We start from the raw sequence: 27,165 nt of genomic DNA, 5'->3' as shown, positions 1-27,165 counted from the left end.
TTTTTTTTTTTTGCCACTTCACACCCATGGGAATGGCTACAATAAAAGAAAAACAGTGATGATAAGGTTGTGGAGAAGTCAGAAGCCTCATTACTGCTGGTGGGAAAGTAAAGTAATCCAGCCACATTGGAAAGCAGTTTGGCGGTTCCTCAGAAAGTTAAAAAATAGAGTGCCCATTTGACCTAACAATTCTTTTCCTAGGTATAAAACCAAGAAAAACAAAAACATGTTTACATAAAAACTTCTACATAAATGTTCATAGTAGCATTATTCATAATAGCCAAAAAGGTGGGAATGACCCATATGTCTAAGATCTAATGAACGGATAATAAATTATGGTATATCTGTGCAATGGAATGTTATTCAGCCGTAAAAAGGAATGGAGTACTGATACGTGGTACAACATGGATGAACCTTGAAAACATCAAAAAGCCCCATATTATATGATTCCATTTATATGAAATGTCTAGAGTAAGCAAATCCATACTGTAAAAAAGTAGAATAGTGGTTGCAAGGGCCTGGCAGGAGAGGGGGATGGGGAGTAATTGCTAAATGAAGGTGAGTTTCTTATTTGGGGTGATAGAAACATTTTGTAATTAGATAGTGGTGATGCACAACTTTGTGATTATACCAAAAACTATAAAAAGTGAATTATACACTTTTAAGGGTTAATTTTACAGTGTATATATTATGTCTCAATAAAAAATATTGTCAGTGTTTGTTTATCTGTATAAAAAGATGTTTTTTAAATAAAATTGTAAAAAATTTTACAGATATATATGTTGTGTCCTACTGGCAGGATTTTCCAGAAAGTTAAACACACAAGCTGGCATTTACCTGAAAGCCTTGCTATATCTTAAATCGTGTGTACCAGTATCCACTGAACTTCCACCAATCTGAACGTGGAATGTTTTTATCAAAGACAAAAAAGTGTCAAGAGTGAAGGAGCCAAGAACTAATACCTAATGCATATCTTCTCTGATTATACTTTGAATGTTACTGTTACTGTCACATAGCGAAATGACCTTTAAAAAGCTTACCTGACCTCAGAAATGTCAGTTACGAATATCATATAATCATGGAAAGATCATTTGCTATAGAGTCAAATATAGCTGGATTTGAGACCCGACCCGAAATTTACTAGCAGCTTCTTCTTGTTAAGGAAATTCTCTGACATCTCTGAGCCTTTGGGTCTTCATCTGCAAAATACCTCATGGAGTTGTTGTAAGGATTCCATGAGATACCCTGAATGAAATAAGACTGTGCTCTCTGCTTCCCTGCTGTACACATACTCTCATTTCTTCTCTCTACAGCACTTCCCACCCCAAACCTCCTTATACACTGCCCACCGCACATACATCCATACAAACCAAATTATGTCTCCTTCCTCTATGCTCCCATGGTACCTAGGGATTACCCTACTGAAGCACTTGCCATACTCTGTTGAAATTTCATGTTTATTTGCCTATCTTCTCCAGGAAACTAACTTGTTTAAGAGGAGGGAAACCATTTTGTCTACCTTTATATAGACATTTATCTAGCATAGTGACTAGCTGAATAAATATTTGAATAAATGAATTTTAATAACATAATCTAGCATTATACTGGGTTCATAATAGCTCCCACAAACAGTATAATGTTCCTATATTTTCCTCTCTAGAACATAATTATCCTGAAGCATTTTCAAATTTATAATAGGTGGTGATGTATATATGGAAAGGGTTTTATTACGGGTTAGACCTATGGAATGAAGAAAATGTTCCTTATCTATGTTATAATATACTACTTGTTACTTAATTTATCTTGGTACTTTGTGCATGATGTTTTCTTGTAATATCCATCTATACATATTTACTAACTTAAAAATTTATTTTACAAAATTCCTAAGAATGTGCAGTCCAATGTGCATATTTCCTGCCATCCTCCATCTAATGTTACTTAGACTCAGAAAGAAACAGCAAGCTTGGAATCCGTTTTGCTGTAGATTTAAGTCAGCCTTTGAAATGTATAGAAATTAAATCATTTTAAGCAATAAAACTGAAACTTGCTCTTACTATTTTTTATTTTAAATGTCTTACAAAATAATAATAATGGGCAATAATTATTTGGGGACGAAAGGAATTCATTGCTAAGGGAACAATAAAGGTAGTTTAGTTAGTATGTTTTGTTCTCCAGACTTTGCGTATTTCCATACATATGCCTATCTAAATTATTTACAAAAGCTTTGCTATATAAATATAAGTTATTAACTACATAATAATATGGGGGTGTGGAAAAAGTACAAGTAATGTTTGTGTTAATAGAAATCATTGAGATTTTTGTAGAGTCTCATAACCATTCTGCTTCTTTCAGGTACAGAGAACTGCAACTTAGTACCGAAAGCAAAGTAACAGAATATCTCTATCAAAGTAAATTAAAATCTTTTGAAAGTGAGCGTGTTCAACTTATCCAAGAGGAAACTGCAAGAAATCTCACACAGTGTCAATTGGAATGTGAAAAATATCAGAAAAAAATAGAGGTACATATACAGACTTTTCTTTTAAAATTAGCATAACAGGTGTGCCTGGGTGGCTCCATAGGCTAAGCGTCCAACTCTTGGTTTTGGCTCAGGTCCTGATCTCAGGGTGGTGAGATTGAGCTCCACGTTGGACTTCATGCTCAGCACAGAGTCTGCTTGAGATTCTTTTCCCCGCCCTCTCCACCCCCTTTGTTCCCCACACCCGCTCACACTTTCTCTCCCTCCCTCCCTCCCTCTCTCTGTCTCTCATAAAAAAAACAAAATCTTAAAAAAAATAAAATTAGCATAACATGGGACTCCTGGCTGGCTCAGTCAGTAGAACATGCAACTCTTGATCTCGGGGTCAGGCGTTAGAGCCCCACTTTGGGCATAGAATTTAATTTTTAAAAAATAATTTAAAAGTCAAATGAAATTAGCATAGCATGTAATTTTAATAAGTACAAAGTCCATATCATATTGAGCTTTATTTTTATTTTACCTGTAGGACCTAGCACTGCCCTGCATGTGTACATGTGCACACACACACAAGATACGTATATTTCCGAAAGATATGTTAATAAAAAGGACTGGATTTGTCAGGGGGGAAAAAAAAGAAACAAAAATATCTCGTTCACAATAGCAAATATATATAATTACTTGGAATATTTTTAATAGGAATAGTACAGAGACTGTATTAAGAAAAGCATACAACTTCACTAATATATAAGCAACACCATCTTTCCGGTAATATGCAGCATTACAAATTTTTCTGTTTTTATCAAGTGATATTACATATTTTTAATCAAATGCTAGCATGCTCTAAGTAATTAGAACATTAGAACAAAGTAATTCTGTAGTATAACTAGAAGAAAAAAACAAGAAATAATCAATTTTTAAAATTTATTTGTTATAGAGAGAGAGTGCGTGTGTGAATGGTGGCGGGGGGCAAAGGGTGAGGATCTTCAAGCAGACTCCCCACTGAGCCTGGGGCTCAATCTTTAAACACTGAGATCATGATCTGAGCTGAAACCAAGAGTTGGACACTCAACTGACTGAGCCACCCAGGTGCCCCAAGAATAATAAATATTTGAAGAAGATTGTTATAAAGAAATAATAAGGAGAAATATGTATCACATTTTAAAATTCATTCTGAGGTAAGAACATTAAAACCCACCCCAAAAAATCCATAAGTGGTATCAAGTATGAACTCAAAACCTATAATTACATAAATTTAAGAATGTATTCATTGTAAAGGTTATATTACAAATCAGGTGAGAAGGGTGAATTGGACAACAAATAGTGCTGTGATAATCATTTGAGTATTCAGAGAAGATACTTACATACTTCACACTCTATACCAAAGTAAAACTGAGATGGATCCTAGCTAAATGTAAATACAGAACTATAAAACCATTAAAACTACATACAGATGAAGTTTTGTATTATGTAAGTTTGGGGATTAATTCTGTTGATCTGTTGATTAAAAGCAGGGAAAGAAATCATATAGGACAAATAAAATAAAACCTTTAATGCTTCCGTGTTTAAAAAAAAGTCTGAATAATATTAAAGGGCAAAATAAAGACTGAAAAATAATATTCATGTTATATAAGAGAAAAGACTTGTCTCCTTCCTTTTAAAAGATCTCTTATCAAAAGGACCTACGTTCCTCTTCTAGAGAATAGGTGGAAAGAAGGAATGAACTGTTTCCCAAGAAAAGACATGCAGATTGCCAAGAAATGAACAAAAACATGTATTCTCCCTAATAATTACAGAAATGTAAATTTAAACCCTTTTCTACTTTTACTTAGGTCTTTTTGTTGTTTTGAAACTGCTGGCAGGAGTACCCTTAAAAGGGAAATCTCGTGCAGTTAGAAAATAGAACATCTTTTCTGGAGGACAATATGGTGATCTGTATTAAAGTCCTTAAGAAATTGATCCAGTAGGGGTGCCTGGGAGGCTCAGTCCATTAAGCATCCGCCCCACTTGTGGGCTCTATCTTAAATTAATAAGTAAAATCTTTAAAAAAAGTGATCCAGTAATTTTAAAGGAATTTTACCTGAGGAAATAATAAGAAATGCTCATAAAGGTTTATATTAATGGAATGTATCACAGCATTATTTATTATATTAAAAATTGGAATTTATTTAAATAGTTGATAATTAAATAATTTTCAGTTAATATATTATAAACTGTATTTTTTGCTACATTCATGGTTTCTATGGTTCCATGTAGTCATGTTCCTGAATATTTTAGATTTTGGGGAAATGCTCATTTGAAAAATTGAAAAATATAGCAATGTCATTAGCATGGTTAATTAGCGAATGATGTAAGTTTTCATTACAGTACTTTCTCAGAGATTACATTTCTGAAAAGTACTCTGATAGGTAAAACTAAGATTAACAAGATAAAGGTTCTCACAGAAAATAAAGGCTTAGGAAAAAATGTAAAAACGATATTAAATACATATAAGAAATAGAAGCGAAAATTATAGATAGTGTATATTTCTAAACCAGGATTTGGCATTTAAAAACTTTTTAAAATACCTTCTTCGGGAGCCTAGTGCTGTCATAATCTGCAACGGCAGATTTTACCACGCATTTTCGATTAGATCATATTTGATCAGCTCTAATTTGGAATTTATCTTTTGCAAGTTATATTTTCCATGGTTTAAATTTCATAATTCCTAGCAAAATGCCTTTCCTTCCCCCACCCCCACCCCGCCTTCGGGTTGGTTGACTATGCTTAAGGATGTGTCTTGGGGCAGGTGGAAGGGGGATGGGAGGTATATATAGGAAGACAGGGAAGCACATCCCTCTCTGTACTTCTGAAACAAACATTTCACTACATAATAGTTTACGACACATGCGTGCTAATGTTTCCTGAACCATTCTGTTTTATTATTTTTAGCTGGTTGCAGTCCGCATATATATATATGCGTATGCAGTCATGACCTCTTAGGTAACAACTTGCAGTGTGAAAACCACTCTCCCATAGACCTTGGTCAGTGAATGCAGTTGACTAGTGATTATCGTGTTATTTTGTGTAAAGGTTGTGGGGAAACCTTTGTAAAACATATTATGATTCTGAAAACTGGTTGATAAAACTGAGGCTTTAGGGGAATTTCTTTACATTTTTTCCTCCATTAAACTGGGAGCCTTGTGGGGGACAGGGACTATTCATTTATCATTGTGTCGCCAGTACCTAACGCAGTGCTTTGCTCATGGTGGATGCTCAATAAATAACGAGTGCATGAATGGTTTGATAAAAGTTACTACAGTACTATTGTTCGAATCCATTTTTCTGAAATACTGGAAGGTGTTTCTAAAACAATTCTTATTTATAATGAATTTAGAGAGAAATAAATTTGCGAAGGATAACGATTGTCATATGTACATACTTTTCTGTGGCTTTTACCCAATATTTTCCTTGATTTATAGCTTAGAGACAACTTGTTGTATTTCTAATTATCAATTGGCAAAGGCTCCCAAACACTGGCTTTATATTTTTATCTCTTTTTAAAGCTATTATTGACCTACAGTTTTGTATTTTCATCCACTTTATATGTAATTATATATATATATAATTTTATATAACTTCGTGTTATCATTCTGTTATTTAAAGGAAGGAAATAGCTACTGTGAAAGTTTAATATCTAATGGATTTCTGAAAACAGCTGATCTATTTTATGCATTCATTTTCAAACTCAAATGTTCGTATATTGGTTTTTCCTAAAAAATCTTTAATATAATAGCCTTCCGTAGGTCCTGTAATCAAGATCTTCTTTGGCTTTTCAGAAACAGTAATGAATGTATTTATAGCAACCACTGAGATAAATCTATAGTAAAAAGCAATTCTCTACCATAGAGTACAGAGTTGTTACGTGTTTCTGGCCATCTTTCCTCTGTGTTATGAAGAGAGAATTTTAAATTGTATCTCTCAATTTAATACCACTTTTTAAATCTCTTATTAAAATAATACTTTACAAAATATCCCATCTTCTACATTTTGATTGTTTATCTCTTTAGATATCCACTTCTGCAGTCTTTTATTGTGGTTCATTGTGTTCATTGTGTGGTGTTTTTATTGAGGGATGTAGAGACAGATGAAAAGTATCAGCTGTGCTGTGAGAATAGTCATTTAGCACTATCCTTACTGATCCCTTTTTTTGACAGTGGAATTAGTAAGTATCATCAGCCACCAAAGTCTTAATGAATTATATCTCAATATAATAAATTCTATGAAAGCTCTAGGTCACTTCACTGACTAGCAGTTTAGTTATAATGAATAAATAAGTCTCTGGAAAACATATTCCCAGCTGGCAAGAGTAAAGAAGAAATAATACTAAAAGATTAATTTCTTTTTTCTGATCCAATCAGGGACACTAAAATCATCCCATCATCATCACCATCATTATAATAGTCATCATCATAATCATCAATATTCCCGTGTTATTCTTTCTTTATCCTCCAATGAATAAATTTGGAAGGTGGGGGAATAATGTTTATTTTGGGGAGAAGTTTTGATGGAAATAATTGAAGGAAAATAAGATAAAATATGTTAAGGAAAATGTAATTTCTGTTTGTAAAAACTGGAAATAGATCTGCATCTTTTCCTTTTTCCACATCACAGAAAGCGTACAATCACATACATTTGTTAAGGTGAACTTTATGTTATGAGAGAAAATAAGTTGTGTTAAAAATTATTTATCATTATAGAAAATTCAGAGTAATTAAGGAAGGATCTCTTTCTATAAGCCATTTAATAAAATATTCTCATAATTCTTAAAGTAGTAATAGTATTTTTCAGACTTACATTCCAACTTGTATTCTAGGCACCATGCTAAGCACTGTGAGCATATCATCTTATGTAATCCTTCCAACAACGTTTTGACGTAGGCCTAGAAAGAGTTTAACTGCCTACCATCTACAACTAAGTAGTTTCAAAGCCAGCATTGAAATCCAGATCTTTCTGTCTACAAACCCATATTCTTAGCCATAATATTCTGTTGCTTCTAAGGAAATAGTAATTTGCTTATGCTGTGCTAGGAAGCACGTGTAATACCACTGCATAATTTAGCCTGTTCTAGTTAGTAGACTTTCTAGATAATTGGAATGTAATTTAAGTATTAAAACATTTCTTTTGCCACTAGAAATGTCTCCTTTTTTTAGTGAATTCATCATCATAGTGATTCCTTCAACGTGTCACCACTGGAGAATGTAGGATTTTTTGTTCTTACACAAAATAACTCCAATTTCCATATCTGTTTTTTATAATTTTTTTAAATCCTTCCTTTCTATACAAAGGCATTTTCTTTTTTTTTTTATTTTATTTTTTATAAACACATATTTTTATCCCCAGGGGTACAGGTCTGTGAATCGCCAGGTTTACGCACTTCACAGCACTCACCGTAGCACATACCCTCCCCAATGTCCATAACCCCACCCCCCCTCTCCCAACCTCCCTCCCCCCATCAACCCTCAGTTTGTTTTGTGAGATTAAGAGTCACTTATGGACAAAGGCATTTTCTGTTACTGCCCCAAGTGGAACTTCATATTTATCATTTTGATTTGTTGCTTTGAATTTATGATTGTTCAAGAAACCAGAAATCTCATTAAAACCATGGTCAGCATGGATGAAATAAGCTCTGTTGGAAGACTGGAGGATGGGTATATCATTTTTACACACAGCTTTATAAGCCTGTGAGCCTTTCTCCAGTAGCTACAGTTGCCAAATAAATGACCTTCTGGTAAGTACGGCACTCCTGCATTTTCTTAGTTCTAATAAGTAAATGCTAATCTTAACTCCGAAAACTATTTCAAAGTTTTAATTTTGTTGTTTATTCACTTCTTACAGTTAACGTGCTTCATAATTTTCAGTTACAGATGAATGAATTATTTACTTTAAAAATAATCTGTCTTACCTGCTCAGTCATCTCAATCGAGCTACTTTCTCCTCATATTAAAATCATTAGAAAGAGGGGGAAAAAAGTCAGAGTATTTTTGTGTCACATACTTGTCTTAACTGTTAACCTTGTTTAATTCTACCTTTGCAATTTTTTTTTCTTCTACTATTAGGTTTTAACTAAAGAATTTTATAGTCTCCAAGCCTCTTCTGAAAAACGCATTACTGAACTTCAGTCACAGAACTCTGAGCATCAGGCAAGGCTAGACATTTATGAGAAATTGGAAAAAGAGCTCGATGAAATAATAATGCAAACTGCAGAAAGTAAGTCGCCCACTACCTCACATACACAGCTCTTTTTTCTGGCAGCACAGGAAACCTGATATCATTTCTAAAACTGCATTTGTCTGTTTCTTTAAAATCCAGTTGGTGACTTTCAAAAAATAAATATCTTATATTTTAAAAATTAGTTAATCCTTCTTTTTTAAGATTTTATTTATTTATTTGACAGAGAGAGAGAGATCACCAGTAAGCAGAGCGGCAGGGAGAGGGAGAGCAGGCCCTCCGCGGAGCAGGGAGCCCTATGTGGGACCCAATCCCTGGGATCATGACCCTAGTTGCAGGCAGCCACTTAACTGACTGAGCCATCCAGGCACCCAAAAAATTAGTTAATCTTAATTTCAGTAGTTGGTACTTAAAAAATAGGTTAACCAAGATAGATTTTATCTTTTCATGTATTCAGTTCCTCATGGAGCTGTTAAATGTTTCCATGTGCCAGGATCTGGGACTGGGGAGTTCCTGTGATAATGCTTGCTGATTAGACTTCCTCACCTACACCACTGGAAGAAGCAAACATATTAAAGATAATTAAAGTAGTGAGATACGTGCTAGTAGCAAGAAATAGGCATTTCTCAGTGGAATACACAAGTGGTGATAAGTTATTTCCACCTTGGAGGTGAGGAATACAATACCTAGGAGAGGAGGTAACACTTTGAATGAGTCTTAAAAAACAAAAATTCCTTGGCTCTACCTGGTAATAATCCTGGACCTTCAATTTCTACCTCTTCTGTTTCCTCTCAATACACTCTCTTTTCTGTGCTATACTAGGTGTTATGGGAATATTTTAAACTAACCTTTCACCATTGTCTGAGATGTGTGCTACAGCACATTATTTTTGTTTGAAAGTCAGAAATCTCAGAAAGGGACATTCTTATAAAGTGGGTTTAAATTTCAGTTGAAGCTGAAATTGAATTTGAATCTGTTTTATGCACATTTTCTTGTAAAGGCTCTGTTGTATTTGTAGGCCCATTTAAGGAAAACTTTCATTTAATTCCTATCATTACCTTTCTTCCATTTCTAGTGTCAGTATCCGATAACTGCAAGTTTCCAAATTTGCCAGTGTCTTGACTGGAGTCAGAGGAGTCTTTATAAAGTACAGATTTGATTGTACCATACACCTGCTTTAATGCCTGTCATCTTAAGACAGCATAAAGTCACATTCCTTAGCATGACTTTTTTCATTAGACTCTCCTTTGTCTTTCATGCCTTGCCATTTCCTGTCATATCATCTTATTTTGAAAGTTCCACACTCCTTCTTATCTTCAGAATTTTGTACATGTCCCTCTGTCTAAATAAATCAGGAGTAGAACAGAACTTCCTCAATCTGATAAAGTATATCTACAAAGAACTAATATGATACCTAATGATGAAGTAGTAAATGCTTTTTCTTTAAGGGAGAGTGAATACAAGGCAAGGATTTCTATTTTTATAACATACGAAACATTTTAATGTAGTTTAAAATACTTTTCATATTCCATTTATATGGAAATGCAAAGACCTATTAAAAGGCCCACATTCAGTAATACTAGTACACACCTACAAAAATGGCTGAAATTAGAAAGACTGGTTATAGCAGTGTTAGTGAGAATACAGAACAACCGCAATTTGTTGTAAAACCAAACAACCTATCTGATAATACAGCAATTCTATTCCTATGTATTTTGCCCAAGAGAAAAGAAAGCATATGCACACAAAAAGAGTTCTACCTGGATATTCTTAGGAGCTGCATTCACGATAGTCAAAAACTGGCAACAACCCAGGTGACTATCACAGGAAAATGGCTAATCAAACCATAATACATCTTCAACAATATGGGTGAATCTGAAAAACTTTATGCTTAGTCTAAGAAGCCTTAAATGTAAAAATGTAAAACTCTAGGGGCACCTAGGTGGCTCAGTGGGTTAAAGCCTCTGCCTTTGGCTCCAGTCATGATCCCAGGATCCTGGTATCAGCCCCACATCAGGCTCTCTGCTCGGCGGGGAGCCTGCTTCCCCCTCTCTCTCTGCTTGCCTCTCTGCCTACTTGTGATCTCCGTCTGTCCAGTAAATAAATGAAATCTTTAAAAAAAAATGTAAAAATCTAGAAGAGGAGAAATTAATCTATAGTGAAAAAATGCACTACAGTGGTTGCCTCTAAGGATGGTTGTCTCCAAAAATTAACTGGGAAAAGAGGTATTAGGGAACTTTCCAGGGTGTTGGAATTCTGTATCTTAATAGAGTTTGTGTTACACATATGTGTATATTCTCAGAACTCACTGAATGGAAGATTTAAGATTTGTACCCCTTACCATATGTAAATTTAATTTTTTTAAGAAGAACTACAAATAAATATTGAACTATAGTTGATAATTTACATGTTGAACTGTTGAAAGGTAAAGGACAGATGTCTACAACTTACTTGAAAATCACATCAGAAATGTAAGATAGATCCATAAATGTATGTAGTAATAGATGTATAATTAATTATGTACAATGCAATGTTTAACTTAGAATCCAGATGTTGAGCTATGTGGGTGTACACTATAAACATCCTTCAGCTTTTCCATATGTGTAAATATTTTCTGAATAAAATCTTTTTTTTTTTTTTTGAGAGAGAGTGAGCAGGCATGCAACCCAAGAGAAATGGGAGTGGGGTGCTAGTGGAGGGAAAGGGAGAGAGAGAATCCTAAGCAGGCTCTATGCCCAGCACAGAGCTAGATGCGGGGTTCAGTCTCACCACCCTGAGATCATGACCTGAGCCAAAATCAAGAGTCAGACTCTTAATTCACTGAGCCACTCAGGCATCCCTCTTAATAAAATCTTTAGGAAAAGTGCAGAAATAAATTTTTGCTTTGCTATTGTTTAAATCGTATTAAAATCATCTTAGAATAAAATATATTTATACTTGGAAGATCAAGAAACTAGGTTCATCTCTATCCATTCACAATGGAAATTAGAATATTCTTATCTTTAAAAAAATATATATTTCTATCCTTAAAGACTACTTAGTAACAAAAATTTCAAAGATGTAGTACAAAACATTCTTTTTTAGGGGGCTCCTGCGTGGCTCAGTGGGTTAAAGCCTCTGCCTTTGGCTCCGGTTATGATCCCCAGGTCCTGGGATGGAGCTCCGCATCAGGCTCTCAGCTCAGTGGGGAGCCTGCTTCCTCCTCTCTCTCTCTGCCTGCCTCTCCACCTACTTGTGATCTCTCTGTCAAATAAATAAATAAAATCTTTAAAAAATTTTTAAAAAATTCTTTTTTTAGTACTACATTGTGTACAATTTTCAAAGGATCACCATCTAATACAGGAAATTTCAGCTGATATGAAGATGGTTAGACTTCATTTATTAGGTGTAGTTCATAGCAAAGTTGTATTTGAAAGACTTTGACCTTTTAAAGAAGATTATAGAATTGAAGTTTATCTATATAGGGCTCTTATATCCTTAAGTTTGGACACTTAACTGACCTTCTATTTTAACATGGGTCTAATTTATTTGATGTTCCATTTTCCATAAAATTCAGTTGATTTAAAAGTTCATTTCTTGTACTGTGCACCAAAACAAAAATTTGAACAATTAAAAAAAAAACTCAAATTTAAGATGTCCATTAATATCTAACTGATGGGTTTTTGAGATTTTAACTACATTTACCTTCTTCCTTCTGAATTTAGAGACAAGAGTCAGATAGGTATCAAAATGCCAACTCAAGGGGGCGCCTGGGTGGTTCAGTGGGTTAAAGCCTCTGCCTTCCGCTCAGATCGTGATCCTAAGATCGTGATCCTAGGGTCCTGGGATCAAGAACCGCATCCAGCTCTCTGCTCAGTGGGGAGCCTGCTTCCTTCTTTCTTTCTCTGCCTGCCTCTCTGCCTGCTTGTGATCTCTGTCTGTCAAATAAATAAATAGAATCTTTTAAATAAATAAATAAATAAATAAAGTAAATACCAGCTCTAGGAGAGCCATTCTGCCATTTTGATAGAGCCGAATTGAAGAACTCATCTTGGATCCGGAGCCATGACAGCTGATACTAGTATTGGCAATGGCATATGTCATCTCTTGCTTCCACATTTACCTGAAAACTAATAAATCTACCTCTGAATACAGATTTTGGTTCACCATGAAAAATAGGGATAAAGGGATAAAGGGAAACAGGGAAAATTTATTTAAAATTCTTATTATACCATAAAAAGAGAGTCAACAAATATATGCATATTACAGTAATGGACCTGCAAATAGCTTCATTTACTAATGTGAACTCTGTGGCTTTGTTTTAAATCTGGAACACTTCTGAAAGGTCTTTGGGGGCGCCTGGATGGCTCAGTCAGTTAAGTGTCTGCCTGTCAGCTCAGGTCATGATCCCAGGGCCCTCGGACTGAGATCAGAATCCGTTGCTCAGCAGGGAGCTTGCTTCTCCCTTTGGCTACTCTGCCTGCCACTCCCTGCTTGTGCTCTCTCTTTCTCTCTCTCTCTCTCTCTCTCTCTCTCTCTCTCTGACAAATAAATAAATAAATAAAATCTTCTAAAAAAGAAAGAGAAAGGTTTCTCTTTTTAATGTTAAAATAATGGTTGTTGTTGAATAATGTTATAAAAATTGTTATATATCATTGACCGCCTTAATTTGAGCTAGTAAACCTTTAGTTTTGGGGGCTTTATTTTTTAATCCCAACCTACAGTAAAGTTGCCATTGCCTTCAAACTGTTTAACAATGAAATGTTAACCTGTCAGTTAAAATTCCTCCTGAAAAAGAGTGGTGTGACAGTGGCGGAATTTAGAAGTAAATGGTTTTACTGAATTTTTTTCTTATTAAAAAAAAGGCCATCAATACATTGTTCATAGTGTGCATTTTTTTCTCACAGAGTAACCTACTTAAATGTACAATATCATTATTGCAAGTTAAGATAAAATAATGGACATCTTTCCTAATTAAAAATAATCATTTGTTTTATCAAGAAGAGAAGTAATGAAATTGATGTTATCATTACTTATTTATAATTACATAACACACATTCCACATAAAAAGCCTTAGAATCATTCAGAATAACACAACATCTATATTATTATTATTTATAAGAAGAAACTTTAACATGTCATATGGTGCAAGCCCTTACACCTTTTAAAAATAAAATGTTAAAAATGGAACAGATTTAAGCGATGATATACTTTAAGAAATACGCTTCTACTTACAAATGGACTGTTTGAGATTATGCATTAGCCCTTTTTAATGCTCTTATGGTCCCTGATTCATTAGTATGACCTCTTTTATTTTCACTTCTGCCGTGCTTTTTAAGGAAAAAAAAAACTTATTTTACATCATACACTTTAATATTTTCCAGTTGAAAATGAAGATGAGGCTGAAAGGGTTCTTTTTTCCTATGGCTATGGTGCTAATGTTCCCACAACAGCCAAAAGACGACTAAAGCAAAGGTAAAATCAATATATATTTGTTTTACTTATCTACTCAAGCTAAATGTAATTACATTATGCTTTTTTGATAATGTGCAAAGTAAAGTTACTTTATTCTTAGTATGCATAAATATTAAATTGCTCACAGAATAAAGCACAGTAAGTTATAATCATGCATTTCATGTATTTTTAAGTGAGTTTAATGGTCAATAAAAAGAAGTGTATGTTAGAACTTTCCTAGAATTAGATTCAGTGATAATGACACCATTTTAGTTTTATTTTCATGTTAATTTCAAGTCAGTTACAAATGCTTTTGTACCAACAGTTTTCAGGTTAAAATTAATTGATTATGCTTCCTTTTTTTTATCTCTTGTTTTTAATTCAGCTGTGTATATTCCTTGACATATATTTGAGAAAAAGAAAAAGAGAGGCAGGGAGAGAAAGAGATGAGACTGGACGTGTATTATGATTTAAGGTGTAGAAGACTGTGAAGCCCAGAAAACCTGGGGGAGATCCATTCGTGATTTCATGAGATACTACTTAAAGTACACTAAGAGAAAAATTGTATCTATTTTAATCAGTATTCTAATTGACCTAGCTGATTTTTTTTTTTAACCTAATTCCTTTCTCCGCTTTAGTTCATCCTTCTGTGCAAAAACATCTCACTGCCCTGTTGGCTACTCTATCAAACCTAAATATTTCTACCAGACCTCTAGGCTTCTCCATGTGGTCCCACCTCTCCAGCCTCCTTTGCTTCTCCACCCAAAATACGGGCAGTATATCTTTATGCCTATAAACATCTATTTTCTCCATACCACACAATAGAGCATCTCTCTTATCTCATTAACTCTTATTTCCCATGTCATTTCCCCAGCCAGATGGAAGGTTTCTCAAGGTCAGCAACTGTATCTTACTCTTGTTTATTCTTTCTCTTTGTAGCATGATGTGAGATACCTAGTAGAATTGTCTCTTCCTCTGAGTTAGGATTCAGAGCTGCCTATCTTTTATCTTTGTATGAGTTGATTGAAACATTTAGAGACATTACACATTAAGTAAGAAGTACAATTCATCTGAACTCTAATACTTTCATAGAAACTTTGAAGTGATGGCTCAGAGAATAAAATGTCTTTAAGGCCGTGATGTAAGATGTAGGCCATTTTATAACAAAACAAATGGATGCTTTATTTCCCTTACTGGTTAAAGAAAATATTTGGGAAAATTGTAGATCAAGGATGAATGACTGTCAAGTGTCATTTTGTAGCTGGAATGGTTAATTCTGTCTGGTGAAGATGCACGTATTTCTAAATTAGGTATTATTTGAAAAATCAGTTATAGCCCCGTCCCATTCCCATTCTCTGCCCACTGTCTTCACAGGTCACTAAGGGTGACCTTGGCTATTTTGTAATTATCATCATATCACTGTTTTGGAGCATTATATTGCTTAGAGAGGAATAGAAAGTACTTTTATGGGTAAAACTTGTCAATGGTAAATGATTGGTAAATACTAAAAATTGAAATTTGAAGGGAAAGGTCTATTCTCTTCTTTTTTTAGCAATATGAATCCTTCAAAAGAATTTTTTCATAAGGGGGAAAAAGAATTTTGCTGTTGCAAGCTTTTTTCTTTAGCCCTAAATGCTGAGTTCCTCTAAAATTGAAAGTAATTATTGCTGTTACCTTACTTTTTTTTAAGAATTTCCAAAAACAGATGTTGATTTCTTAATAATTTTAGAGTGAAGATTTAAGGAACCACAACTGATTCATATTCTGAATAATCTTAACTATCCAAATATTTCTAAAGATTTTATCACTGAGCTATCTATGTGCCTTGAACAAGTGCCTAATGGGCATACTATTAATATCTCCTACCAGCTGGTGCCAGGCATTCGTCTCATGGTGAACCAGAGGGTTATTTTGAGGAAGTGCTTCTCAGGTCATCTAAACTAAGTGAAGGGAAAGTAAGTCTACATATCCAAAGAGGACATTTATGCATTCCTTCATCCATTCATTCAACATCTTTTATTGAGTGCCTGCTGTATGCATGAAATTGAGCAGTAGCAAAGAGGGTCCCTCTTTCAGGGTCTGACACATTTTCAAAGTTTACAAAGTCTGTATTTCATTTTTTAGTAGATATTTGCAAAGAAGTCAATGGCTTCATGCTCTGTTTAAGTTTAACTTATTTAAGATGAAAGCAATGTAGCTTTTAAGAGAATCTGTATTGAATTCTTCACATTTAAAATTAAAGCAATGGAAACTGAAGGTACATTATAAAACAACTCAATCAACCGCAAATGAAATGTTTGCGTAATAAAGTTCTCATTATGCGTTAGTCTATACCAAAATATATTAAAATTTCAAAGGAACTTATTTTCAACTGCTACACTATACATGCCATTCATACTGTGTTTGATATAAAATCTCATACATTCAACAATCAGATTTAGGTACATTAGAGTATCGCTTAATTGGAGTAAATTTCTTTCTTTTTTTTTTTTTTAAATTTCTGATTATAAAACTAATATGTTTACTTTAGAAAATTGCTGGTAATCCTACCATCCAAAGATAACCATTCAGAATTTATATAGATACATGTATTTTCTTGCATAGTTAGGGTATTATTGTATGTAAGGAAGCTTAATTTTTTATATAACAATTCCATCTTGAGCATTTTCTTATGTCATTGAAGTCTTCAAAAAGATTTTTTTTTTTAAGATTCTATTTATTTATTTATTTGACAGAGAAAGACACAGGGAGAGAGGGAACACAAGTAGCGTCAAGTGGGAGAGGGAGAAGCAGCCTCCCCACTGAGCAGAGAGCCCAGTTTAGGACTCGATCCCAGGACCCTGGGATCATGACCTGAGCCGAAGGCAGACGCTCAACAACTGAGCCACCCAGGCGCCCCATAATTTTTAATGGTTATCCAAAAATTTAATTTTTAGACCTTTGGTTTTTGAGTTTCGTGTTAATAAATTCGATAGTCACTGAAGATTTTCACAGGTTGCCTGTTGCTACTCAATGTATGTTACGAAACGAAAGTGAGAACATGAATGCAGAGCTCATCACACAGCGCCTGGCATGTAGCGGGTCATTCAGTAAAGGCTCGTTTGTTAGATTAATATTTCTTAGAGTACATTACACAGTTGATTTGAAAGGAAAAGCTAGTGTTCCAAAAACTTTAGTCCCAGTTTAAGTTTTCACTTAAAACAATTTTGTTTGGGAATTTTGATGCGACTTCTTAATTAGTCAAGACACTCCTCTGGACATGAAACCCATTTTGAGATGCACTTTCTTTGCTATTAGTATTAAGACATTGTAATGACAATTTCCTATAAAAAAGTAGCAAAGTTAACTTTTGTGCTTTGAAAAGTAACTCCTCAAAATGTCTCTTAAACACATTATAATTCTCCAATCAGCTTATTCATATTTCGAAGTTTCAGTGGAGATAATCAACAATAAGGAAATATCACATCAAACTCTTTCTGGGACAAAGTTGCAGTAGGTGAAAAGGGCTTACATAATGAAAGCAAATTAAAATGAAATGGGCTCTTCTCGACTTGACGAAACTTGAAAATCTGAAGTAATGTTTTTGTTTCGGTCATGACTGTTTTGAAAATAGCAAACAAGATTTTCTGGTTACATATTTTGGTTATGCTCTTTAACCTGCAACTTAAATGGGTAACACCCAGGCAGTAACGTGGTCTCAGTGTGTGCTTCTCTGTTTGCTTTGGCAGATCTGAATGGGTAGCCTTTTCTGAAGGTTCTTAAACCTTTCGAACTGCAAGATTTACTGCATACTATAGACCTTTTGTTTTAGTTTCCGTCTAGTTTTATAAAGAGTTGAAAGTTGAAAGTCTCACAGTAGACTGAGCTTTATAATAAAGGAAAAAATTAAAGCAGAGGAAACTTGTTTTTCCTCTAGTAAACTTCGGTGCATAATGAAAATTTGCTTTTCTCTTGTTATTCTCATGGAGATGAGGTATCATTTTTGTCCTTGGGGAAAGTTGTACTGTTTTCATTTGGGTTGGTTTTAGGAATAGCTCTTTAAAAAGTTACTGATGTTCTATTCGTGGTCAACTCGAAAGTTGAAACCTATAGAAGAAACTAGGGCAAGTTTCGTATGACTATAAGTCATCAGCATGAGACCATTATTTGGTTCTCAAGAATTACCAACAGAACAGGCAGTACAGGCACCACCAACCTGAAGAGCTCTGAAGCTAGAATCATTCTGGCACTAGTGCCCTTTTTTTGAACAATTTATTTTTTTATGCCATACTAGTAGAGACGGACCTCTGAATTGCTAAAATTGATAAAGATCAAAAAGCCAAATGTCATTTCAAACAGGTAACTAATTAGCAAGTCACTAAGTAAATATTTACTTATATGAAGTTTTGGTAATACTTAGAAAATCATACCCAAGATTGAAGGAATTGGGACAGAACATCACTTTTCCATTCTGCTTTGACATCTCCGATAGAGATGAAAATCTCTCATGTCCACATTGGCGGGGCTATACTATTATGAAGTTATATGTAAGAATCAGCAGTGCTACTCCCATCGACAGATCTAAGAGAATAACTTTTATCTGGAGTCAAGAAGTTTTTGAGGGAACTAAGAGATAATTCAGATAGGAAAATTTTACCAGCTAACAGGTGAAATTTTCATTTAATATTTAGATACAAAACTGTACTCCTGTAGTAGTAGTTTCTAGTTGATGTTGAACTTAATCTTGGTGCAGGTAAAAATCACATGACAATGAATATAATTACAAAGAAATATTGTTGTAGCTACCTTAATGTCCAACAGATAGCCAGTAAAAGCAGTGATTTCTTGAGTTCAGTACATTCTGTACAAAAAAAAAAAATAATAACCTTTAGCAGGAGTCATTTTTCCTGACTATAGTCATAGTTGCTCTTTATAGAGAACTTGGGAAGGACTTGTTTTCATTCTATGTGCATTGTGCTTAAAGAGACAGAAACTCAGCGACATAGATGAGAAATTCTTCATTTGTCTTGCTTTGGATTTCAGTTAAAGTGAATTTCTTTCTTCCCACTTCTAACACCCCAGATTTCTACACAGAATCCATTTATGACACCCACTCATGCACCACAATATGGCACATTTAAAGATACAGAAGAGGAGATGAATGGGTATCTGTAATATTTGCCTTCCTTTACTAACTTCATGCACGTTTTTATTATTATTATTATTATTCAGTGCTTAGATTCTGAGCATTGTCACGCTTTAATATTGAAACTCTGCGAACTAAGAATATGGTTTCTACCAGTGTGTTTATAGGAACAAAATTCACTTAAAACAAAATCAATCAAGAAGGATTTATTAAGTGTCTACTCTGTTTAGCATACACCACAGGGGGTAATATTGGGTCTCCATGTAAGTTCCATCTCTTGTTAAAAAAACGATTAACACATGTGAAAGAATATCAAAGAAGATCAAAAAGTATGTAATTTAGTGCCATATTATATGCCAGACTGTATCAGTCAGAGGAATCTCTGAGATCAGTGAAGACTGGAATGGTCAGAAATGGAAGAAGTGGATCTTGAAGGGAGACTTTGAGAAAAAGTTGGGTCTGGGTCGCCTGAGTGGCTCAGTTAGGTATCTGGTTCTTGATCTCAGCTCAGGTCGTGGGTCTTGAGTTTGAGCCCCACATTGGTGGAGCCTACTTCAAAAAAAAAAAGAAATTGAATCTGTTGAGCAAGGAAGTAACCTGTCTTCTTCAGACTGGGGGACCAACAGAGCTTTAGTGGAAGGAATATACAAAGCATCTTTATGGGACATTAAGTAGAGTAGACTAGTGGAAAATAAGGTTGGTTCAGTTGAGATTACAGAAGGCCTTGATATTTTTAAATAATTTAGACAGAGTAGAATTAACCATGTAGGTATGATTTGAAGTGGATAAGAAAAGAAAATAAACATCACTACATTAAATTAGAAATACAAATGTGGGGCACCTGGGTGGTTCAGTGGGTTAAGCCTCTGACTTCGGCTCAGGTCATGATCTCAGGGTCCTGGGATCGAGCCCTGCATCGGGCTCTCTGCTCAGTGGGGAGCCTGCTTCCCCCTTTCCCTCTGCCTGCCTCTCTGCCTACTTGTCATCTCTGTCTGTCAAATAAATAAATAAAATCTTAAAAAAAAAACAAATGTGATAGACATAAGAAAATATGTTTAACCTCACAAATGAAAAAATTTACAGTAAGATTCTATTGTTTAAAAAAGGTTATTAGCAAAACTTTTAAAGATTGATTATGCCCATGGTGAGCTAGGGTATGAAGAAACAGGAGGTCTTTTCCTTTTTTTTTTTTTATATATGATGAAAAGTATATATATATATATATGCCTTTGTCTCTAGCTTCAGCTCTTACCACGCACCATGTGCTTTATCAGACTATATCACACCCCCGCACATCATTCTGTTCCCTCTACCCAGAAGGCTCTTTCTCTGCTTCCTCATCGGGTTCATCAGTTTCAGTTTTCATCCTTCAGTGTGCTCCTTAGCATTCAGCACACTGCGCGGTAATTTACTTGCTTGTCTTCTTGCGCAGACTCTTAGATCCTCCAGGTAGGAACTGTATGTTCCCAGTGCCTATATAGATTACGGGGTTTTTATAAATTCTGTTAAAAGAAAAGTTCTTGGATGCCTTGTTGAATGAATTAATAAATAATCTTTCTTCTAATTCATCCTGCTTTTCTAGTAGTCACTGCTATTTATGATGAAGAAAAAAATGCTAATATTATAATCATTTTGTTTAATTGAAATATGATAATGATGAAAAATTATATGTCCTGTTTTCCTGTGTGTTCTAGATTTCACAATATTTTTTACTTTTCTTTCTTTTTCTCCTTTTTTTCTATAACATCTATAATCCATGGGCTGAATGGGTCATTTAGGGCAACCCGAGAATCTTTTCTGAAATGTCTATGAAGAGATGTGTTCTGCTGTCTTTACGGTGACTTTAGGAATAAAAGTTCATCAACTGAAGACCGATTGTACGGCAGTGTCTTCTACATTATAAGCATTATGTATCATAAATGAGATCAACATTCATAGTAAAAGTCAGTCATTTTTGTCAGCATCAGTTCCTAGATAGTTCTTCTCAGTAAAATGCTCAGAAATACTAGTAATTAGAACACCATAAAACACATTATGAGCGTTTCAAGGCATCATAAGATAACTTCCTTCTATTTAGAGTTGATCTTCCTTTCTTAGAATCCTGAACTAAAATCAGGGCAATTCTTAGAAGGAAGTAGCCCTGGTATTAGGGCATAAGCACCAACATACCAAGAACTTCTTGAATTCACTAGTTTATGTCATGTGATATTTGGCATTGATAAGTTGTAGCACACCATATCTGCCTAAGAGCGTTATGCAATTGCCAAACAAAACAAAAGCACCCAAATCAGGTGAACTACTTACTTTCATTAAACATGCTGTCTTCAAGCCATTATCTTCCTCAAAATGTTGGTAATGGGTGACCTTTGCATCTGATTATTTTCTTGCATCCCCTTTTCTTCCATTTCGTATCATTCGCAACTGTTTGCTGTGTAATAGCATTTGACTGTGTTCATTGTTCCATACTGAGCATTACACAGATATGGTCTGTACCTTCAACATACATTTACTGAGAAATTACTGTGTACACAGAAGACCCTTGTGCTGAGTTCTGTGAGAGAAAGATGAAAAGACTTAATCCGAACATATATGAAGGATGAGAAAGAAAATGAAAATATGAGTGAAGGTCACTCGAAGGATTTTATATTAACTTCATAAAAAAGAGTTAATGAAATAAAATACTGATGTTTACAAGCATATAATAAATCCAGCAGATTAAAACTGTAAACATAACATAAAATTAGTATTAAAACTTATTTGTAGTGATCTTATTTTAGGGTCAAATTTGAGAAAACTTAGCATTAATCTTAGATTGGGAGACAGAAAATGGGGTAGCCATAACTGTAAATATCTTAAAAATCTATAGAAGAAAGTAGATCAGTGATTCCCTACAGCTGGGCAGAAAGATGAGGAACAATGCTAATGGGGAAAGATTTTTTGGAATGAAAATATTCTAAAATTAGAGTATTAGTTGCATAATTCTAAACATACTAAAAATCACTTAATTGGACACTTCAAATGGGTGGACTTTGTGCTATATAAATGACATAGCAATAAAATTCTGTATCATTAAAGCTGTTTTTTACGAAAAGTGATTGTCAAAAAATAAAGACTATCTTTTCCATCTCTAACTTCAGCTGATTATTAAGGCAAAATCTTATGCCAATAGAAACGTAGATATGAGCATATCTAAACCAGCTGAGCAATTCACTACATAAACTTTTACCAGAACTCCTCTTTTTCATTTGGGATAACAAGTTCTTAGAAATGGATGTGTAGGATGATATTTAGCATTACTTCCTGAGTTTTATCTGCATTCCTTTATCCACTGTTAGGAAATATTAAAAATATAATTGAATTGTTCCTGTTCCATAAACAAATAAAGTAATTTTATATAAAGTGAAAATATTAAAAAAATAATAAAGTGAAAACATTTTACTCCATGTCATTATATAACATCTTGTCTCCCCAGATTCCACAGATTTTCCAATTCAGTAATAGATAACTCCTTAGAATATGAAGATATGATAAATAGGAAAGTTTTAGTTTATTGGAATCACAAAGAAGGTCTTTGGAACATCATGTCTTCCCAACATTATTAGCAGTGCTTTAAAGAATTATACCATGTTTCTTTCCCTAGTAGATAGGAGGAATGATTTTTATAGCTGAGTCTTTTTTTTTTTATTGTGTCTTTAAAGTGGAATTGGGGCATTTTGTATTTAATGTGATGTTAAATACTGGAGATTACACTCAATACAAGTTGTGATCATCATTAGATGGTCAAAGTGTGATCTTTTAGTACAGAATCTGAGTTTACTATAGACTTTCCCACTCTTCATGCATCTTTTCCATCGCGACTTTCAACAGAAAATGTATTCAATTGTTTTTTGCCTTATAAAATGCATTTTGTTGTCTGAGGCAAACATTGAAGCTTTTCTAAGTGCAGGCTTATTACTGTTTCAACTAATTGCCTGATTTGTTTGTAAATGGGAAATTTCTATAAAAATGGAGAAAAACTGTAAATTGCTATCTTGTGGTCTTTTCAGGCAAGTAATAATGTAACTCTCTACTTTTATAGCAAGGGCTAGAAACCATTACTGCAGTAATCAATATATCACAGTTATATTATTGAGGAGATTTTAATGTTACTTTCAAAATTCTGAGCTGTTGGGATATTGGTCTTCCACTGTTGACACCTGAAAATATTTGACTCCATATTTTTTCTGTAAATATTGCAGTATTACTAAGAAATGGTAAGTCAGTTTTAAGGCATACAAACACATTATTAATATTTTAGAAAGCATTCCTCTTTTTTAAGCATTCATTTTCTTATTTCACTCACCTAGTGTCCACTTGGCAAGAAGAGTGCTTCAGTTAGAAAAACAAAACTCGTTGGTTTTAAAAGACCTGGAACATCAAAAGGAACAAGTAACACAGCTTTCACAAGAGGTAAATAACTTAAACAAAAGAAACTCAAATAAAGAATCACCAGTGTTCATTTTAGTTCTTTGTCACTCCTTTGTATATTTTCTGAGCAGTTCTAAAATAAGATGTTTGCTAGTACAAAATGATTTTACAACTTACAAAACTAACTTAATGTTAAAGCCTTATAAAACAGCTCTTAGTGTATGGCAAAACTAAGATCAAAAAAAGAGATTAAATGCCCAGACTAAATATAAATGCAGACTAGACAGGCAAAGCTTTGATTTCTGAGAATATCAACTGGCAAAACAAGTTTGGCAATTTCAGATGGCATTTTGAGTTTTTAAATAAAACCTCATTTTTAAATTTTTTTTTAATTCCAGCATTGTTGACATACAGTATTATGTTAGTTTCAGATGTACAATATAGTAATTCAACAATTCCATATGTTATTCAGCGTTCATCATGGTAGGTGTACTCTTAATGCCCATCACCTACCTATTTCACCCATCCTCCCACCCACCTCCCCTCTGGTAACCATGAGTTTAAAACCTCAGGGGTTTTTTTTGTTTTGTTTTGTTTTAAAGATTTTATTTATTTATTTGACAGAGATTACAAGTAGGAAGAGAATCAGGCAGAGTGAGGAGGAAGCAGGCTCCCCGCTGAGCAGAGAGCCCAATGAGGGGCTCGATCCCAGGACCCTGGGATCATGACCTGAGCCGAAGGCAGAGGCTTTAACCCACTGAGCCACCCAGGCACCCCTAAAACCTCAGTTTTAAATAGGTTTGCTTTTTGACTTTTTTGTTGAAAAATTACTTTTCTATTAAACATACTTAACTTGCTGTTCTCAAGCTCTCACATTATATGCTACATGATAGTTCCCAAATTATCTTTTAAAATTCAGATTCATATTTCTTACTTCCCTCAGCCTTATATTACATCATTTAAAAAACAAATACATTTTTACATGGTGGTTTTAATCCTTTTATTTAACCTAATTACATTTTTTTGTACTTCTGAAATTCAAGTAACAAAACAATTCAAACCAAAGATGCCAACTCATTAGGATTCCTTTTATTTCCTGAGTTTCAGAATAACAGCTTTTTTATGTTAATATTTTAAAACTTGGATCTTATAAATAAAGGGATTTTTAAAGATGTATATTAAAAACTATTAATATATATCATGTATTCTTTGTGTTCTGAAGAACCTGTTCATATTTATCATATTAAAGTACTTTTAATAGTGTGACATTAGGAGGATTTTTTGCTTAAATTCCCAAAGACCCAGAATATTACCTATCACTCCAGTGCCTGACACGTAGTTACACTCAGGATGGAAGCAGTATGGCCCTGGCGGATGTTAACCACCAGCTCTCCAGGCCGAAGCGTGAGAGACAGCCCTGATTGGCTGCATTTGCTTGTGTCAGTGGGATAAATATGGCCCCTGTGACTGACTCTGAGCTGCCAACATCATGGTACTGAACACAGAGTAAAGATGCTCAATAACACACCATTACATAAAGTTTCCACTGCACAGGTATGACAGACGTGGATAAACTCAAGAGCATAGCTAATAGTAAAATAACTAAAAATCAGTGAGTTTGAATATTTGTTCCCTTTTTTAAATAAAATTGATTTTATTGTGCATTTAAATAATTTTTCATAATGGTTGTGTTTAACATCCGGCTCACAAAATTCCTAAAAATTGGCCGGTTAGCCATCACTAACTGTGGTAAGCCAGCTCCAGCACACTATGGAAGGATAAATAGTTAGAGAAACAAATGAGAGGTTAAAGAAATATCTGTTTGCTAATATTTTATAGATCCCTCATGTTTCTTTTAACTTCAGAATGACATATCAAAAATATTTCTAAAAAAAGCTTAACTATATATAGGCTTGTGTTGGATGTGTGTGTCTGTGTATCATAATATTATTAAAAAAAATAAAACCACCTTCCTGTGCACATCAGCTAATTGAAATAAGAATTTATTTTCCTTTGAAACAGGAGTTTCTAAATGGCACACAGCCCCATAAAAATTGTGCAGGTGAAATGTAAGAAATTAAATTAAGTGTTCTTGTAATGAAGTATAATTAACTTTTTTACTTTTTATGAAACAATTTAAAAATAAGCTGTTGGCTTATATTGAAAAAAAAGATTTAAAAACTGAAATATGGAGGTGCCTAGGTGGCTCAGTTGGTTAAGGGTATGCCTTCAGCTCAGGTCATGATCCTAGAGTTCCGGGATGAGCCCCACATTGGACTCCGTGCTCCGCAGAGAGCCTGCTTTCTCCCTCTGCCCCTCTCCCTGCTCATGCTCTCTCTCTCTCTCTCTCTCTCTCTCTCTCACTCTCACTCTCTGTCTCTCAAATAGATAAATAAAATCTTTTTTAAAAAATAAATAAATAAATACTGAAATATGTGTGATATGAAATGATGCAATGCCTAGAATTTGATTTTAAATATTCCATAAAAGTGGGGGGATAGGGCTCATAGATAAAAGAAGAATTTCAAAGTATTGATCATGTTTGAAGCTGGGTAAAAGTTACATATAGGTTTGTTATTCAGTTCTGTACTTTTGTGTATGTTTGAAAAGCTTTCATAAGACATTGGGAGAAAAAAATCAGTAACCTTATATTAAAATTTTTATTGCTATAATAGTATATAACTTTTCCCTTAAGATTGAAAATAAAGTATTATCATTTGAAATATTCCATGGATTTAAAAATCTGTTTTCTGCCCATGAAAGTTATGTTGCTTAAATTGAAAATAATTATATAAACTAATTAGCTGAAAGATGATAGTATTAGAATGCTTCTCTAACAACTGACTATTCATGATACATGGTAAAAAAAAAAAAAAAGAGAGAGAGAGAGAGAAGGAAATTTCCTTAAGATCTATAGTCTTTAAGTAGTTTATTTAACCTAGCTTGGAGTTCTGAGGGGCAGCTCAATCAGTTAAGGGTCGTCCAACTCTTGATTTCAGCTCAGGTCATGATCTCAGGGTGGTGAAATCAAGCCCCATATGCTCAGTGCAGAGTCTGCTTGAGATTCTCTCTCCTCCTCCCTTTGCACCTCCCCCCACTCATGTTCTTCAAATTAATTAATTAGTTAAAATCTTCAGAAAATTAAAAACAAACTAGCTTGGAGTTTTAAGCATATAATACACAGATGAAACAATAACTAAAGCTATAACCATTGAGTTATATATGTTACTGAGAATGTATCTAAAACTAAACATAAATGAAGTGCCAAAATGAGAATGATAAAAAATATTCAAAATATTCCTTTTATACTAGCTTTATTGAAATATAATTGACATACAGTAACCTGTACATACTTAAAGTGTCTAATATGATAATTTTGACACATATGTATACCTATGAAACCATTACCAAATATATATACAATATATATACATACATTATGCAGAGTGCAAGAAGTCAAATGAAAAAGAGAATACATATATATATGTATATACATATATATATATGTATATATGTA

General features: G+C 34.0%; 1 protein-coding gene across 2 annotated transcripts in view; it reads left to right on the top strand.

The window, feature by feature from the left end:
- PIBF1 (progesterone immunomodulatory binding factor 1) overlaps window positions 1-27,165 on the top strand; it is a 151,574-nt gene that overhangs the window by 65,160 nt on the left and 59,249 nt on the right. For both annotated transcript variants that reach the window (XM_032841070.1, XM_032841071.1), the window contains exons 11-14: window positions 2,353-2,518; window positions 8,572-8,722; window positions 14,047-14,137; window positions 23,588-23,690. In XM_032841070.1, the coding sequence (XP_032696961.1) occupies window positions 2,353-2,518; window positions 8,572-8,722; window positions 14,047-14,137; window positions 23,588-23,690 (511 nt within the window). The remainder of the gene's footprint in view (window positions 1-2,352; window positions 2,519-8,571; window positions 8,723-14,046; window positions 14,138-23,587; window positions 23,691-27,165) is intronic.

Source organism: Lontra canadensis, unplaced genomic scaffold (genome assembly GCF_010015895.1).
Source record: "Lontra canadensis isolate GAN:19392208 unplaced genomic scaffold, GSC_riverotter_1.0 scaffold119, whole genome shotgun sequence".
Classification (NCBI taxonomy): Eukaryota; Metazoa; Chordata; class Mammalia; order Carnivora; family Mustelidae; genus Lontra; species Lontra canadensis.
The sequence above is the reverse complement of the archived record's forward strand: the minus strand, read 5'-3'. Positions and strand labels throughout refer to the sequence as shown.